General features: G+C 54.5%; 2 protein-coding genes across 3 annotated transcripts; both read right to left on the bottom strand.

The window, feature by feature from the left end:
• Window positions 1-406: 406 nt before the first annotated feature.
• LOC116452765 (golgin subfamily A member 6-like protein 2) lies at window positions 407-6,309 on the bottom strand. 2 transcript variants are annotated; one of them, XM_032127470.1, is made up of 7 exons: window positions 6,082-6,309; window positions 5,202-5,505; window positions 4,451-4,605; window positions 3,242-3,508; window positions 2,609-2,737; window positions 2,042-2,218; window positions 407-1,729 (listed from the first exon to the last, which is right to left on the bottom strand). In XM_032127470.1, the coding sequence occupies exons 2-7, from the start codon at window positions 5,503-5,505 to the stop codon at window positions 1,616-1,618; spliced, it is 1,146 nt and encodes a 381-aa protein (XP_031983361.1). In that variant the 5' UTR covers window positions 6,082-6,309; the 3' UTR covers window positions 407-1,615. The 2 variants fall into 2 exon arrangements, with proteins under 2 accessions (XP_031983361.1, XP_031983362.1); XM_032127471.1 differs by lacking the exon at window positions 2,042-2,218.
• Window positions 5,529-16,537, bottom strand: LOC116452689 (centrosome-associated protein CEP250-like). The gene is made up of 14 exons (XM_032127344.1): window positions 16,219-16,537; window positions 15,468-15,622; window positions 14,259-14,525; window positions 13,626-13,754; window positions 13,122-13,235; window positions 12,038-12,210; window positions 10,612-10,739; window positions 10,252-10,421; window positions 9,337-9,516; window positions 8,593-8,727; window positions 8,173-8,316; window positions 7,436-7,716; window positions 6,082-6,241; window positions 5,529-5,546 (listed from the first exon to the last, which is right to left on the bottom strand). The coding sequence occupies exons 1-14, from the start codon at window positions 16,520-16,522 to the stop codon at window positions 5,529-5,531; spliced, it is 2,358 nt and encodes a 785-aa protein (XP_031983235.1). The 5' UTR covers window positions 16,523-16,537.
• Between the last annotated feature and the right edge of the window lie 29 nt (window positions 16,538-16,566).

Genomic DNA, 16,566 nt, shown 5'->3' with positions numbered 1-16,566 from the left:
CCGCTTTTGCCACTAGTCAGAGTGAGCATGGATCATTACATTTTTTCCCACATGAGATATGGAACAGAAATCCCTGTAAATCGTGCCAAATCTTTCTGAATACGTACATACAAGCAAAGACACCTTGCACCAAATCTACCTTCTTGGATCCCTGGTGATCAGGGGCATGAAGTCTAGTGCTGTACCCCGGAGGACAGTGCTGAGTGCAGTCCTTTCTGACACCTTTGTTAGTCATCTGGGTGATGGGGCAGGCTGTGCCCTCCCACAAAAGCGGGGGAGTGGCTGATACGCCAGAGAGGAGTGCTGCCATCCAGAGGGACGACAGTTCAACGAGGGTGACAGTTCAATGACGAGTGCTGAGTCCTGTCCTTGGGGAGGAACAACCACAGGCACCTGTATCTGCTGGGGGCCACCCAGTTGGAAAACTAAAGTTTGGCAGGGTCCTGCTGGACACCAGGATGCCCATGAGCCAGAAATGTGCTCCTGCAGCAATGCAGAACAGCGTCCTGGGCTGCACTGGGAGCTGTGTCACAGCCGGCGGAGGGAGGGGATCCTTCCGCTCTGCTCCACACCAGTGAGGGCAGCCCTGGAGTGCTGGGCCCAGAGCTGGGCTGCCCAGTACAGGAGACAGGGACAGACTGGAGACAGTCCAGCACAGGGCCATCAAGGTGATGGAGGGACTGCAGCATCTCTGCCATGAGGAGAGGCTGAGAGAGCTGCGACTGCCCAGCCTGGAGCAGAGCAGGCTCAGGGCATCTCCTCCCTGTGGACAAATACCCGGGGGGAGGCTGCAGAGGGGATGGGGCCAGGGACAGCCCCAGGAGCCACGGGCACAGACTGACACATAGGAGGGGCCCTCCGAGCTCAGGACACACTTCTGCACTGGGAGGGTGGCCGAGCACTGGTGCAGGTGCCCGGGGAGGTGGTGGAGTCTCCATCCCTGGAGAGACTCAAAAGCCACCTGGACACATCCTGGGCAGCCGGCTCTGGGTGGCCCTGACGGAGCAGGGGGCTGGGCAAGGTGACCTCCAGAGGTGCCTCCAGCCTCCCCCAGCCTGAGATTCTGTGACTCGGAGAAAAAACAGGTTGCAGTTTCCTAAGGACAAATGGAAGAGCTCCACACATGGCAGGATTCTCCTGCCCTCACCAAAGTGGTTCATGTCACGTGTCTCCCATCTGCAGATTCCTCCCTGGAGTGAGGATGCCCCTCAAGGTCACTCCTTGAGGCTGACAGAAATATTTGCCCACGGTCACTGGTTTGGGTGAGAAGCATCAATCTTTAATTAATAATAGGTTTTGCTGGCTTGAATATAACTGCTTCCATGTTGCTTCAAATGTAATGCACTATAGTGGAAGTTATAGTTCTCTGTACTGGGTAGTCAAGAACTCTGATAAAGATCTTTTCATTTAATCATGATCATTTTATTTTTCTATAAATCACTTTATTTTCTATAAATATATCCTTCATCCTATGGAACACAGTTGTAGAAAGGTTCAATTACACCTATTATCCTACAATCCTACAGTTACACCTGCAATCCTTTAAACATAAACTATGGACAAAATCTGAGGCTACGACTGCATCCAGCTGCACCCTGGCTCCTCTCTGACAAGCCTAGGAAGTAAGGAGGTCCTTGTGACTCAACGGGAGCATCTCCTGCCTGCCCCCTGCACAGCTCTCCAGGTTGTCCTGCCGGTCTCGGGCCAGCTGTGACTGCAGCAAGGACACCTGAAAGAGGCAGAAAGCCCAGCTCAGTCAAGCCCACGCGGGCAGGAGCATCCGCAGCCCCACGGTACCAGCTGTGGGGGCAGACACAGCCTCCAACTCCAGCCCTCACCAACACTCTGCCCCTGGGGAAGGGGAAAGGAACAGGCTCCCACACTGCCCCTGAACGGAGCTCAGATGATCAACAAGTCCAGTTCACGGCTGGCAAACCCTTCCCTCCTACAACCCTCAGCCACCACAGGTCTGGGAGAGAGAGTTCCAACAGGATTTAGGAACCCAGCTTTGATTCCCAAAGCACGCATTCGGGCCACTGACCCCTTTCTCCACGGGCTGTGCCTCAGCACGAGGGCTGCAGCTCCCCTGAGCTACTGGAGGACTCTTGTCTTTCAGAGGTTGATGCATTTTGCTGGTCAGACTGGGAGACAGGCAATGTAAAGTAGTGTGGGGGAACACTCTCCTAAAAGTGCTGATTCTCCTCCCTTCAGGTTCCACCTGCACGTTGGATGGGAGAAAGGGTCACAGAAACCTGTCAGCAAACATGGGGCAAAAGGACCTCTGGACATCAAGGTGAGGAGATCTCTGCTCAGAGACCCTCAATTGCACCAGACAACACTGGGGGCAAAGAGCTCTCGCTGGGGGCTGTGCAGGAGAGGCCAGTGTGTGTCCGGGGACACGGGGCCAGGAAGGGAGGCAGCAGAGTGAAGGTGCCTTTGTGAAAGCCATGGGCTGCCACAACAGAGAGAACAAACAAAAGGGTGCGCCCACAGCAGGGACAGGGAGAGGCAAGGAAACAAGCAGAGGACTCCAGAGCACTGCCTGGGCACACGTGTCATGCTCCAGAGGAGCCTGAGGCTCTGCAGAGGCAGCGAAAGCCCACTTTACCTCAAAAGTTCTCCTGAGCTCACGCTTCTCTGGCTTGTCTTTTGCTGCTGCTGCAACCTGGTCCCGCACACATTCCACACCCTTCCTGGAGCGCTCTGACAGCCGCTTCCCTTCTGCTCCAACAGCCTGCTGGGTATTCAGAGAGGAGATGATTCCCTTATTTCAAACACCACAAGAGCTGTCCCTCAGATATCTCCATCTCAGCAAGCATCCTCAAAGCTCCAGCAGTGCAGCTGCTCTTCAGCCCTCGCTACAGAACTCTGCTCACTTCAGTCCATCACTCTGCTCACCTGCTCCATTCCTTTCCACACCAAATCCAACCCCCACCTGTTGCCTCCCCTTGCCTGGGCACGGGAGAAGCAATTCCCCATGCCCAGCTTTTGGCCTGGAGCTGATTTGAACAGCAGCTCCAGAGCTGCATCAGTCCTTCCAGGCGTGCCAGCAAACAATCTGGCAGCCAATGGTCTCTGGCTGGAGCCAGGCAGACACACAAGGCTGCCTGCTGCAGCCCGGGCTGCTTTGCCCAAGCAGGCCTAGACTGACAGGGATCTAGAATCCCACCTCTTCATGGGAAACTTCATTGGAATCACTGAGAGACGTTGACGTGGGCTGAAGATCAATGCCAGTGCCTACCTGGGGATGACTCTTTCCCTTCAGGATGTCCAAGCGTTTCTTCAGAGCCTCTTTGGCAATTTTACCCTTGGCCAGTGGAGCACACAGGACTTGAGTGTTCCCACTGCCTTCTTTCAAAGCAGCAGCCATATGCTCCAACTCTTCCTGTTTTCCTTCATTTTCAGTGTCCAATTGTTGCGTTGTTTCCTTTCTTGGAATTTCAGGTGTTTTCATTTCATTCTTCTTTTTCAGATCTCTCATCTGCTCCTCGTACAATTCCCGTTCACGCTGCCAAAACAGGGAGGTCACTCATTTCCTCTCTCGGTTTGCTTTTCATACCAGATCGGGACTCCTGCCACAGGCAGGCAAAGGCTGCCCCTCTCTCTCTGCCTCTCGGGATGCCTCAGACCTTTGCTGGGGCCACCCTTGACGCTGAGTCTTTCCCAGCTCACTCAGCCCATCCCAGCTCCCTTTCTGCCCTTCCCCGACCTCTTGCAGCTCCACTCGAGTGTTCCTTTGGGGAGCAGCTGCCAGAACTGCAGCCAGGATTCCAAGCCCATGCTAAGAAGGATTTAGGCAGTGCCTAAATGAGGATGTGCTCTCCATCAGGGAGAAAGGGAAGAGCAAACACCCCCAGCAATTCATTCCCTGCAGTTGGGCTGACAGGAGTGGTTTTTGAGCTCTCCTGTGTAGAGTTTCCATGGCACCATCCCCAAGAGCCCCACTGCCCTCTCTTGGAGCAGCAATGGCCACATCAGTCTGTCATTCTCTGCTGCCACTCAGGACGAGTTCTCCCCTTGTAGGCACACTTCCTTATCGGCATCAGCACTTTGCTTTTCTCTCTTTTCTCCCCACTGGCTGCTCTCTGATGGCCAAGGCCAAACACCTTTCTATTAACAGCAAACTTGGCCTTCTCACCCCTCGTTCCAGGTCCAGGTATTTGAAATCTGAACGTGGGTTTGGACACGAGGAATTGCCCAACCCATGCAATGTCCATAGAGCCAGTGTGGACATTGAGAACTACAGCTTGTAGGGCACAAAACTCCAGCATGGAGGAAAACCAGCAGCCTCAGCACTAACTGGCTTTGACATGACTACGACATCTTTTCCTCCTTATTCAGAAGAATGCAATTTGACAAGTTCAACTGCAAAGAGGTGCTCCTTAGAACTATTAACACAAGGGCCAAACATAGCTAGGAAATGGCCCTTCATGGCATCTGCCCTTCTCACCAGCACATCCTTCCTTTCCTTCTCCAGGCTCTCCAGTTTCCTCTGCAGAGATGCCACCTCCTGATGAAGAGTCACAGCCTCTTCCTTCAGGGCAATGGCCTCTTTCTCCAGGGCAGTTTCTTGAGAGGTCTTCTGGTGTTCTGCCCTCCACATCGCTGCAGCAGGAAGGAGAAGGAGAATGAGAACAGCAAAGCAAAGGCAAACTGATGTGCATCCTGCAGGGACAACAGCACTGTCTCCTCGGCCTGCCTGTGTTTGCAGGCCCTAAGGCCACAAGGGCTTCCAAAGCTGACAGAAATGAAGGAGAAAAAAGCAGGAATCAAAGGGGTAAGGTTCAGAGGAACAGGAAAGTGTCTTTGCTCTTGGGCTTGTGCAGAGTGAGCAATCCAAGAGAGACAAAGGAGCGGGGATGCCTGTGCAGCCCTGCTCCAGAGAGGCCAATAGCCTGGAGGCTCTGGCAGGGCCTGGAGTTGGGGGGAATCGAGCTGAGGCATCCAGCTACAGCTCCTCAGCACAGACACAGCACCTGAAAGGCACCACCTGTGCACGGGATCAGCCATAGCACAGCCAGATGGCACTGCCAGCCACGGCATCTTTCTCGAGAAAACGCTTTCACTGGCACTGGATGGATAAATCTCCTGCTGGTTGTTCTTCCCCTCTGCCATCTCTGGGCACTTTTGCTCTGCACGGGATCAGAGATCCCTGCTGGCGAGACAGGATGGGGCAGTGGGTGCGAGAGGAGAAGCTCTACCTTGCTCACTTTCCTCCAACTCCTGCTGCAGCTCCTGGTTGCAGGCTCTGAGATTGTCCCACTGAGCCTGTGTCTTCCTCAGCTCCAGCTCTGAGGTGTTAAACTTTATGGCCAATGAAAGTGCTTTGTCATCAGAGCTCTGGAGCTTCCTACGCAGCTCAGACACCTCAGCCTCCAGCACCTGCACAGAGTCCCTCAAGCTCCGTTCTCCTGCTCGGGACTCCTCCAGCTCCTGCAGCAGCTGCTTCTCTCGAGTTGCCTGGGTAGCCTCCATCTCCAGCACTGCATCCTGCAGGGCCCACATCTGGAAGATAGATGCACAGAGCCTCAGGGACAGTGCTGCTCCTGAGGCAGCAGAGCAGGCAGTAGAGCAAGCAACAAAGGAGAAATGACTTTAGGCAAAACCACGCCCAAAACAGAAGGCACAGAGCCAAGGATTCCAATGGAAACAAATGTCCTGAAAACAGGGAAAGGGAGCCAATGGGCATCCTTAAGGCTGCAGCTCTGAACACCGGCTGAACTGGCTGCAGTGGAAGTGCCCTCCCCAGCCTGCCATAGCCACGTCTGTGTGCCCACATTGCTCGGTGCCCAGCACAGGAACCAACTCCATCTGGGACAACACTGCTAACAGAGGGATGGAGAAGCTCCAAAGGAGTCTGCTGCTGCTTCTCCTCCCACATTTCCTGCTGGGACCCGGGAGAGAACAGGGGAAAACATCGGCAGCAGACACCAGATCCAGCCTTGGCCTGTGGGTGCAGCAGCACCCCGGGGCAGAACATGGCAGCAGTGGATGCTGCTGGGAGGGGAAAGCAGTTGGGGCCTCCAAGCCAAAGGTGATGATGTGTGTCCCTGGAGAAGAGGAGGCCAGGGCACAGATTACCTGGATGTTGAGCGCCAGCAGTTGTCCTGTGCGGTTTGAACAGAGCTGCTCGGCCTCGTGAAGAGCAGAACGAAACTGAGACACCTGATTGTTCAGTGCCTGGTTCTTTTCTTCCAGTGTTCTGAGGCACAGGTTCTTTTCCTCCAGAGACAGAACCAGCCTAAAAGGGAAGCATGCAACTCATTACTACACGGTATCACATTTTAGGAACTCTTAGGACTCGCACCACCTCGGGGAAAACTGCTCTGTCTGATGAGGTTTGTCTAAACAACGTGGCTGTTTGTTCCCCCTGCAGTCACAGCCCAGCATGTGCCCACTCTGCTTTTATTCATGAAAGAATGGGGAGTTCCTGCCTACATGTCCTACCTTCTTCTTGAGATGGGAATGTGAATGCAGACCTAACAAAGTCTTGCAATGAAGAGATTAGGGGAGAGGAAGAGTTTTCTTCTGACTACCCAGGCTCCAAGGGGGAAAGGTTTGGTCAACATGGAAGAGACATTTCCTTGCCCCATCTTGTATGTCCAGGTAGGAGGAGCAGCACCCTACAGCCAGCGGATCTCGGGGAAGATCCCTAAGATTTACCAGCACCCATCCTACTTCCAGCTGGAGAAACAAAGGCCGATAGCAGAAGTGGCAACAGAGCCTTGGAGCACAACCTGATGGAAGATGCAGCAACCTGCAGGCAAGCAAGAGTGCCCTGCCTTTTCTTTATCTTCTTCTTGGAAGAAGAATCCTGCGGCACTGAAGACCGGCAGGACTTGGTCAGCTGGAGGAGCCCCGCCAACCTTGGTCTTGTTTCTTGCATTCTTTGCACAGTCAGTATTGCCTGTGACTCTGGAGGGTGGCAGGGACCCTGCTTGAGCCCCTCCAGGCACCTGGGGGCATTTTCTCAGGAGCGATGCAACAGAGACATTCTCGGTTCTTGGGTGCCTTTGAGGGGAATCTGGCCTAGGTCAGCAATCAGGGCCTTGAGATGGTTCTGCCAAGCAAAGGCATCAGGCTGCCAGGCTGATCCAGATGCCAAAGGCTTCAAGTTACAGGACCCAAGGCGGAGCTGCTGGATGTGTCCAGCTCCTTACACTGCAGCTTGGGCAGTGTTAGCACACCCACCTCACAACAGAACACACCCCCAGAGGGAAAGAGCTACTCCAAAAGCCTTTGTCTTCAGAAAAACTCTAACTGAAGGCTTGAAAGAAAAGAGAATGAAACACAACATCCAGACAACGAGACGCATCTGCACGGAGAGTTCAGAACTCTGCCACGTAGGAGATGCTGCCAGAGCCCCTGGCAGGTGCAAAGATGGCAAAGAGGGAATCCATTCGCACAAGGCAGAGTCCCACAGGCTTTCATTTACCTGGCTTTTTCCTTCTCCAGGGCGTCCAAGGAAGCCCAAAATCCTGAATTTTGGCGTGCCACTTCTTCCCATTGACTCCCTTCCAGCTCCAAGTTCTTCAGGTGCACTTGCAGCTCCTTGTTCTGATGTTCTGCCTCCTCCAGCATCTTCTGGAGGTGCTCAACCTCCAACAGCTTCTGCCTTGACTGCTCCTGGGCCCAGCTCACATCTTGCTGGGCTCTCTGAACAATCGTTGCCTGGGACTCTCTGGAGGCTGCCAGCTGAGATGTCAACTCTCCCACCTCCAGTCAAACAGAACAAAGCAGTCAGAGGCTACAGCCACAGCCTGTCACTGCCAGCCACAGCAGAGGCTGTGAGAAAAGGCACAGGCCAACTTTCCATTTCTCCCTGTCCTCAGAGCACCAGATTCACAATGCATACACACAACTTGTTTCAATCTCTACGTGGCCCACCAAGGGCACCTGAAAAAGCACCTCCCACACCAAGGCTAGCAAGAAGAGGCCAGCAGGAATCCATGCTGATGGTTGCTGGCCAACAGCCCAGAGGACTAGCCCAGCTGTCCAGGGCAGCAGCTGAGATTCAGCAGAGCACTGAGGGTCCTGCAGAGCAGCTGCCAAGGAGCCCAGAGCACGAGGCAGCCCCAGGGACCACCCCAGCAGCTGCTGCTCTGCCATGGAAAAGCAAGAAGGGCACAGACCCCCTGCTGGATGCTGCAGTGCCACTGCTGTTTCACTCACCTGCTTTTGTAGAGCCTCCCTCTGCTCAAGGAGGACATTCATTTCCTCTTTGATGCCTCGTAGTTCTTCCTTGTGCCTCTTCTGCGCTGCCTGGATTTCCCTCCGAGCTTCCTGCAGCTCAGCTTGCAGCTTTGCCTCGATGGTCTGGCAACAAAATGCAGAGCAACTTCCTGGGACCTGCCCTCAGGCTCAGCTTTTCCCACTTGCTGTCTCAAAATCCCATTCCTTCAGCGACTTCTTTTGGCTTCTCTACCCAGCTCTGCTTCCATTGCAAGCCTTCCTTCCCGGGCCTGAGCTCTGGAGCTTGCCAGGCTCTGTGCTGCCAGGGCCTGAAGCAGCCCTTGCCTCCTCACTCCCAGCACCTGCCTTTTGTGCCCCTGCCACTGCCCTGCACTCTGTTCCCTGCCTGCTCAGACTTACCTGCCCCTTCTCTTGCTGCTCTTTCACCTCCTGCCTGAGCTGCTGCACCTGCTGGCAGGCTCGGCTTAGCTGTCCCCGAGTTTGGAGCAGTGTCTCTGATAAAGAATTCTTCTCCTTCTGCTTTTCCAGCAGGACCTGCACAGAAGGAAAAAGCAGAGGGCTTGACACTTGCCCTGCAAACTCTGTGTGCCAAGAGGCAAAGACTGATGGGCTCACGCGCTCTCAGAGCACTCGGCTGCTGCTCCCCTGGGCCACTGTCTGCCCTGGGGGGGACACAGCTTCCCAGGAAGTGACTTAGAACACAGCCCAGGAGACATCTCTGGGTTGCTGTTCAGAAATACTCCAGGCGAGTCTTTAAAAAGATTTTTCTCTTGTCAGCGTTCCTGCTGCGCCCTCCCTGTGCCCACAAAAGAAAAGTCCTACAAACTCCGTTTGGCTATGGACACCGACCAGTGCACACCAAAAGAGGACCCGTAAGAGAACAGTGCAGATCCTCCGAGGTAAGTCTTGGAAAAACAGAGCACAAGAGCAGCACAAAAATCCCAACGGAAAGCTGATGTTTCTGCCTGGCTTCCTAGGAGAGGGCTCATTCCTGGGCCCAAAGATAGCCCTGTTCACCTTTCACCTCCCCAAATTCAATGTAGAAGACATGGAGGGCATGCTCCACACAGCCCCATAGCCTGCCATCTCCCACAGCTCCAGCCTTGCAAAAAATCACACCAATTCTCCTTGCACAATCATTACCTCTCGCTTGGCATTTTCAAATCTAGTTCGTTCCTCTTCTCTTTGAGCCTGCAGGGTGGCAACTTTCTGCCTCATCTCAAACAGCACCTTCTCGTGCTCCTGCTCTCTCTCTGCCTTCTCTTTTCCCCATTGCTGCAGCGTCTCCTGCATCTCTGCATGGTGCCTTTCCCGCTCACTTGCCTGAGGAAGGGAGGAAAAATCTTCAAGTTGCAGTCCCCAGGCAAGCTCCTCGCTGAAAAATGTGAAGCTTCATCCCTCCCACAAACCCCAACCTGAAAAGACAACAGCACTGGCTCTCTGCTCTCCAGAAACCGTGTCCTGTCAGGGAATTTAAAAGGAGGCTCAGCAGGTGCAAGAATCACAGAACCATGGAATCATTTCTGTTGGGAAAGACCTGCACCAGCATTGAGTCCAACCATTCAGAAAAGGAGGTGTCACCTTCTGGCACCCTGATGCCCCAGTCAGAAGGACTGAAGGACCGGGGCCTGTTCCATTTGCTTCCAGCCCAAAGCTAATCCCTCTGTCCACCGTGGGAGCACAGCAAGACAGGAACCGAGTTCCCACGCCTGCAGCCAGCAGCACTGTTGGCATCTGCTCCACGCTGGCATCTGCTCCGTGGCAGGTGGGACTCGGGGAAGATCCTGCCCTGGGCTGCCACGCTTTGGGTGGGCACTGCCCAAGCTGCTCTGGAACTCGTCTTACGCCCTCACGGAAGCCGTGGCTGCATTTAGTGGCCCAGCACCATCCTGGGGGTCTTCACGCGCCTCCGAGTCCGAGCCGCCGCCTCTCCTGCCCGGCCCAGCAGCGGGAGGCCTCTGGCAGAGGATTGCTGCCCTTTCACACCCTCAGGCTCTGCTGGTGCTAAACCAGCCCCCAGGGCCGGCTTGGACAATTCAGAAGCCTATTGTCACCTACCAGGTCTTGCAGGAGCTTGTTTATTTCCACCTGCTGAGCAGTTCCCTGAAGCCTGAGGCTTTCCTGACGCTGCTGCTCTGCCTGCAAGAGCTGTTGCGCTGTGACTTCCTGCTCCTGCTTCCTGAGAGCTCTCTCTGCTTCCAGCTCACGTTGGAGGCACTGCACTTCTCCTGCAAACATGACCAACAGCAAGATTCAGAGTCTTTACTGCCTTTACTGACTCAGGCCCTTCCAGTGTCGGCGTAGGAGGGCCCTGCCTCCAGCCCCACCGCTCCTCAGAAGCCCTGCAGACAGAGGAGGCTTTACAGCAGCTTCTCTAGGCAGGGGCGGCACCACAAACAAAGCACACGAGGTTCTCACCTTGTAGCGCCTCCTTGGCCTGTGTGACTGTGAGCACTTGAGCCTCCAGATGGTTGCTGGTGATCTCCAGCTGAGATATCTGCTGCTGAGCAGCAAACAGGCTGGATTCCAGGCTCTCCTTCGCTGACCTACAGGTTGCAAATACGGAGAGACATGAGCTGCTCGCTCCTGACACTCCCAGGCAGTTATTCCAGGACAATGTGGCTCAAGGTCCCCAGGCCTGAGAATGCCAAATGGCTCGCATGGAAACTTGTACAGAGAAGGCCCATTTGTGCCATTTCAATAGCAAAGCAGGGCCCTCTGAGGGAGTGCCCAGGCCTTCCTTATGGCCTGGCACAGCACAGACAGCCCAGCCCAACGTGACCTCAACAGCCGAACCTTCAGCTGCTGTTCCTGACCTATGACCCTGGCTAGCTGTGCCCACACAGGCTGGGCCGACGAGCAAAAGCCCAGCCTCTGCTCACAGCCCTTCTCTCATCAGCACTTCCAAGCTGCTCTGCAGGGGGACAGAACAGACTCTCGTCCTGGCTCACCCCTGACTTGTTAACTCTCTTCATCATGGACATAAAGGTACATAATTTTCCAGACACCCTGTATTTAGGAGACTTCAAGAACTACTTTGCATGATACAGTAAAATCTCATGGTCGTGGCAGCACTTGTAAAAATTCAGAACACTATGTTGTCTGAACAACAACTACCTGAATGCAGAGACTGCAGTTTAAACTCCTGCATGGTCAAGGACTAGACTTGCCACCTTTATTTTAGTGTTGCCAGCTAAGCAGGCAGTAGCCCAAGTCTTGTCCTTCTTTGGAGAGTGAGAGGGACCATCCAAAGGGACCTTGGCAGGTTTGACAGGTGGGTGCCCATCAACCCTCAGCAAGAATCCCCAGGGGCTGTCAACAATTCCAAAGAGGTTTCCCTGCTGCTCTCTAACCAGCTCTAGGTCCTGCCTCACACTTCTCAAGAGTGTGCTTGGAAGCTGAAGGCCCTCAGCATTTTCAGCAGGAGCCTCTGGCTTCCCCCTGAATGGCAGCGTGCTACTGCCAACATCCCAAGGTCAGAGCCTGGAATTCTGAAGATGAAGCTTCAGTTCTGAAGATCAGGATTGTGTCAAGCTACTTAGGAAGGAAAGAGGGATGTTCAATGCCCAGAACAAGGAACTAAACCCAAGAAAAACATGAGGTTTCACTCAACAGCTGCATGGTTTAACTACTACTCAATTCAGGGCCGGGTGGCTTGCTTTTGACTTCCCACACGAGTGTGCTGGGCGGCACAAACAGAAGCCCAAGGCTCATGACAGCTTTGCTGGCTTTAGATGTCAGAAAAATAACCTTCACATTGTGGCATATTTCTTTTTCTTGAGACTTCCATCTTCTGTCCATGCAAAGTAAAAGCATCCGGAAAGGGTCTCCTCCCTGCCTTTACCTGGTCTCTGCCAGCTGCTTGGAAAGGTCTTGTTGGCGACACTCCATGGCTGCCAGTCGGCCCTCAAGGGCAGCCTTCTCCTGGCCCAGCAGCTCCTTCTCTCTGCACACCTGGGCCAGTTCCTGGTGCAGCTGCTCCAGAGCCCTGCTCGACGACTCTTGCTCCTGGGAAACCTGGAAGCAGGACAAGGTACAGCTCAAGCCCTTCCTCAGGAGCCCTGTGCAGAGCCAGCCAGTGCCACCTCGCAGGCAGCCAGAGGACAGGGAGCTCCTGTGCTCTGGGCTCAAAGTTTCACAGCATCTGCCCTCTGCAGCTCCCATACCCTGGGCTGCCAAAAGCCTCTGGCGCTGTTTCCTTGGAAGTGCTGTGTCAGGCCCTGCTGGCTTGCCTGGCACCAGATTGCTCCTTCCCGAAAAACAGCCCTGCCCCAAATTCTGTGTGCTCACCCAAAAATACTGCATCTTCCACAACTGCCAATACACTTTACTCTAAGCACCAGCAGTGCAGCTGCTGTTCAGCCCTCGCTACAAAACTCTGCTCACTTCAGTCCATCACTCTGCTCACCCCCACGTGTTGCCTCCCCTTGCCTGGGCACGGGAGAAGCAGATCCCCATGCCCAGCTTTTGGCCTGGAGCTGATCTGAACAGCAAGCTCCTGCACAGCCAGCCCAGGGACAGGGAGCAAACTCTCCCTCTCCCAAACTTCAGAGCATTCCAAACGGGAGCAGGGCACAATGTGAGCAATGAAGCCCAGGGGGAGAATGAGCCTTCAAGCACTGCTGAGGCCTTGAAACTCCAACTCTTCTTTCCTGACACCACGGGCTTGTGGCTGCTGGGCTGGCTGGCAGCAGAGAGCCAGCTGCTCCCACCTCCTGCTGGCTCTGCAGCGGCTGCAGCCACAGCAGCTCCAGCACGGTGCCCTCTGTCTGCTCTGGAGCAGAGGAGATGCCAGCCCTGGGAGCAGCGCTCAGGGCTTGCCTGGCTTGGGGAAAACAGCTCAGCTCACAGCTGCTCCTCTGCTTTCTGAGGGACATGTGCTTTGCCAAGGGCTGTGTTCCTCCCACCAAGGAAGACACTGTTCTCACCTGTCCAGAAGTCGACCTGCTGTGCTGGGCAGACTGGGGAGCATCCACTCTAATGGTACCCGAGAGATAAACTTTCCTAAAGATTCTCTGGACACTCCTCCCTGCAGGTTCCACCTGCACGTTGGATGGGAGAAAGGGTCACAGAAACCTGTCAGCAAACATGGGGCAAAAGGACCTCTGGACATCAAGGCGAGGAGATCTCTGCTCAGAGACCCTCAATTGCACCAGACAACACTGGGGGCAAAGAGCTCTCGCTGGGGGCTGTGCAGGAGAGGCCAGTGTGTGTCCGGGGACACGGGGCCAGGGAGGGAGGCAGCGGAGTGAAGGTGCCTTTGTGAAAGCCATGGGCTGCCACAACAGAGAGAACAAACAAAAGGGTGCGCCCACAGCAGGGACAGGGAGAGGCAAGGAAACAAGCAGAGGACTCCAGAGCACTGCCTGGGCACACGTGTCATGCTCCAGAGGAGCCTGAGGCTCTGCAGAGGCAGCGAAAGCCCACTTTACCTCAAAAGTTCTCCTGAGCTCACGCTTCTCTGGCTTGTCGTTTGCTGCTGCTGCAACCTGGTCCCGCACACATTCCACACCCTTCCTGGAGCGCTCTGACAGCCGCTTCCCTTCTGCTCCAACAGCCTGCTGGGTATTCAGAGAGGAGATGATTCCCTTATTTCAAACACCACAAGAGCTGTCCCTCAGATATCTCCATCTCAGCAAGCATCCTCAAAGCTCCAGCAGTGCAGCTGCTCTTCAGCCCTCGCTACAGAACTCTGCTCACTTCAGTCCATCACTCTGCTCACCTGCTCCATTCCTTTCCACACCAAATCCAACCCCCACCTGTTGCCTCCCCTTGCCTGGGCACGGGAGAAGCAATTCCCCACGCCCAGCTTTTGGCCTGGAGCTGATTTGAACAGCAGCTCCAGAGCTGCATCAGTCGTTCCAGGCGTGCCAGCAAACAATCTGGCAGCCAATGGTCTCTGGCTGGAGCCAGGCAGACACACAAGGCTGCCTGCTGCAGCCCGGGCTGCTTTGCCCAAGCAGGCCTAGACTGACAGGGATCTAGAATCCCACCTCTTCATGGGAAACTTCATTGGAATCACTGAGAGACGTTGACGTGGGCTGAAGATCAATGCCAGTGCCTACCTGGGGATGACTCTTTCCCTTCAGGAAGGCCAAGCGTTTCTTCAGAGCCTCTTTGGCAATTTTACCCTTGGCCAGTGGAGCACACAGGACTTGAGTGTTCCCACTGCCTTCTTTCAAAGCAGCAGCCATATGCTCCAACTCTTCCTGTTTTCCTTCATTTTCAGTGTCCAATTGTTGCGTTGTTTCCTTTCTTGGAATTTCAGGTGTTTTCATTTCATTCTTCTTTTTCAGATCTCTCATCTGCTCCTCGTACAGTTCCCGTTCACGCTGCCAAAACAGGGAGGTCACTCATTCCCTCTCTGGGTTTGCTTTTCATACCAGATCGGGACTCCTGCCACAGGCAGGCAAAGGCTGCCCCTCTCTCTCTGCCTCTCGGGATGCCTCAGACCTTTGCTGGGGCCACCCTTGACGCTGAGTCTTTCCCAGCTCACTCAGCCCGTCCCAGCTCCCTTTCTGCCCTTCCCCGACCTCTTGCAGCTCCACTCGAGTGTTCCTTTGGGGAGCAGCTGCCAGAACTGCAGCCAGGATTCCAAGCCCATGCTAAGCAGGATTTAGGCAGTGCCTAAATGAGGATGTGCTCTCCATCAGGGAGAAAGGGAAGAGCAAACACCCCCAGCAATTCATTCCCTGCAGTTGGGCTGACAGGAGTGGTTTTTGAGCTCTCCTGTGTAGAGTTTCCATGGCACCATCCCCAAGAGCCCCACTGCCCTCTCTTGGAGCAGCAATGGCCACATCAGTCTGTCATTCTCTGCTGCCACTCAGGACGAGTTCTCCCCTTGCAGGCACACTTCCTTATCTGCATCAGCACTTTGCTTTTCTCTCTTTTCTCCCCACTGGCTGCTCTCTGATGGCCAAGGCCAAACACCTTTCTATTAACAGCAAACTTGGCCTTCTCACCCCTCGTTCCAGGTCCAGGTATTTGAAATCTGAACGTGGGTTTGGACACGAGGAATTGCCCAACCCATGCAATGTCCATAGAGCCAGTGTGGACATTGAGAACTACAGCTTGTAGGGCACAAAACTCCAGCATGGAGGAAAACCAGCAGCCTCAGCACTAACTGGCTTTGACATGACTACAACATCTTTTCCTCCTTATTCAGAAGAATGCAATTTGACAAGTTCAACTGCAAAGAGGTGCTCCTTAGAACTATTAACACAAGGGCCAAACATAGCTAGGAAATGGCCCTTCATGGCATCTGCCCTTCTCACCAGCACATCCTTCCTTTCCTTCTCCAGGCTCTCCAGTTTCCTCTGCAGAGATGCCACCTCCTGATGAAGAGTCACAGCCTCTTCCTTCAGGGCAATGGCCTCTTTCTCCAGGGCAGTTTCTTGAGAGGTCTTCTGGTGTTCTGCCCTCCACATCGCTGCAGCAGGAAGGAGAAGGAGAATGAGAACAGCAAAGCAAAGGCAAACTGATGTGCATCCTGCAGGGACAACAGCACTGTCTCCTCGGCCTGCCTGTGTTTGCAGGCCCTAAGGCCACAAGGGCTTCCAAAGCTGACAGAAATGAAGGAGAAAAAAGCAGGAATCAAAGGGGTAAGGTTCAGAGGAACAGGAAAGTGTCTTTGCTCTTGGGCTTGTGCAGAGTGAGCAATCCAAGAGAGACAAAGGAGCGGGGATGCCTGTGCAGCCCTGCTCCAGAGAGGCCAATAGCCTGGAGGCTCTGGCAGGGCCTGGAGTTGGGGGGAATCGAGCTGAGGCATCCAGCTACAGCTCCTCAGCACAGACACAGCACCTGAAAGGCACCACCTGTGCACGGGATCAGCCATAGCACAGCCAGATGGCACTGCCAGCCACGGCATCTTTCTCGAGAAAAAGCTTTCACTGGCACTGGATGGATAAATCTCCTGCTGGTTGTTCTTCCCCTCTGCCATCTCTGGGCACTTTTGCTCTGCATGGGATCAGAGATCCCTGCTGGCGAGACAGGATGGGGCAGTGGGTGCGAGAGGAGAAGCTCTACCTTGCTCACTTTCCTCCAACTCCTGCTGCAGCTCCTGGTTGCAGGCTCTGAGATTGTCCCACTGAGCCTGTGTCTTCCTCAGCTCCAGCTCTGAGGTGTTAAACTTTATGGCCAATGAAAGTGCTTTGTCATCAGAGCTCTGGAGCTTCCTACGCAGCTCAGACACCTCAGCCTCCAGCACCTGCACAGAGTCCCTCAAGCTCCGTTCTCCTGCTCGGGACTCCTCCAGCTCCTGCAGCAGCTGCTTCTCTCGAGTTGCCTGGGTAGCCTCCATCTCCAGCACTGCATCCTGCAGGGTCCACATCTGGAAGATAGATGCACAGAGCCTCAGGGACAGGGCTGCTCCTG

This window comes from Corvus moneduloides, chromosome 17, assembly GCF_009650955.1.
Source record: "Corvus moneduloides isolate bCorMon1 chromosome 17, bCorMon1.pri, whole genome shotgun sequence".
In the NCBI taxonomy this organism is placed as follows: domain Eukaryota; kingdom Metazoa; phylum Chordata; class Aves; order Passeriformes; family Corvidae; genus Corvus; species Corvus moneduloides.
The sequence above is the reverse complement of the archived record's forward strand: the minus strand, read 5'-3'. Positions and strand labels throughout refer to the sequence as shown.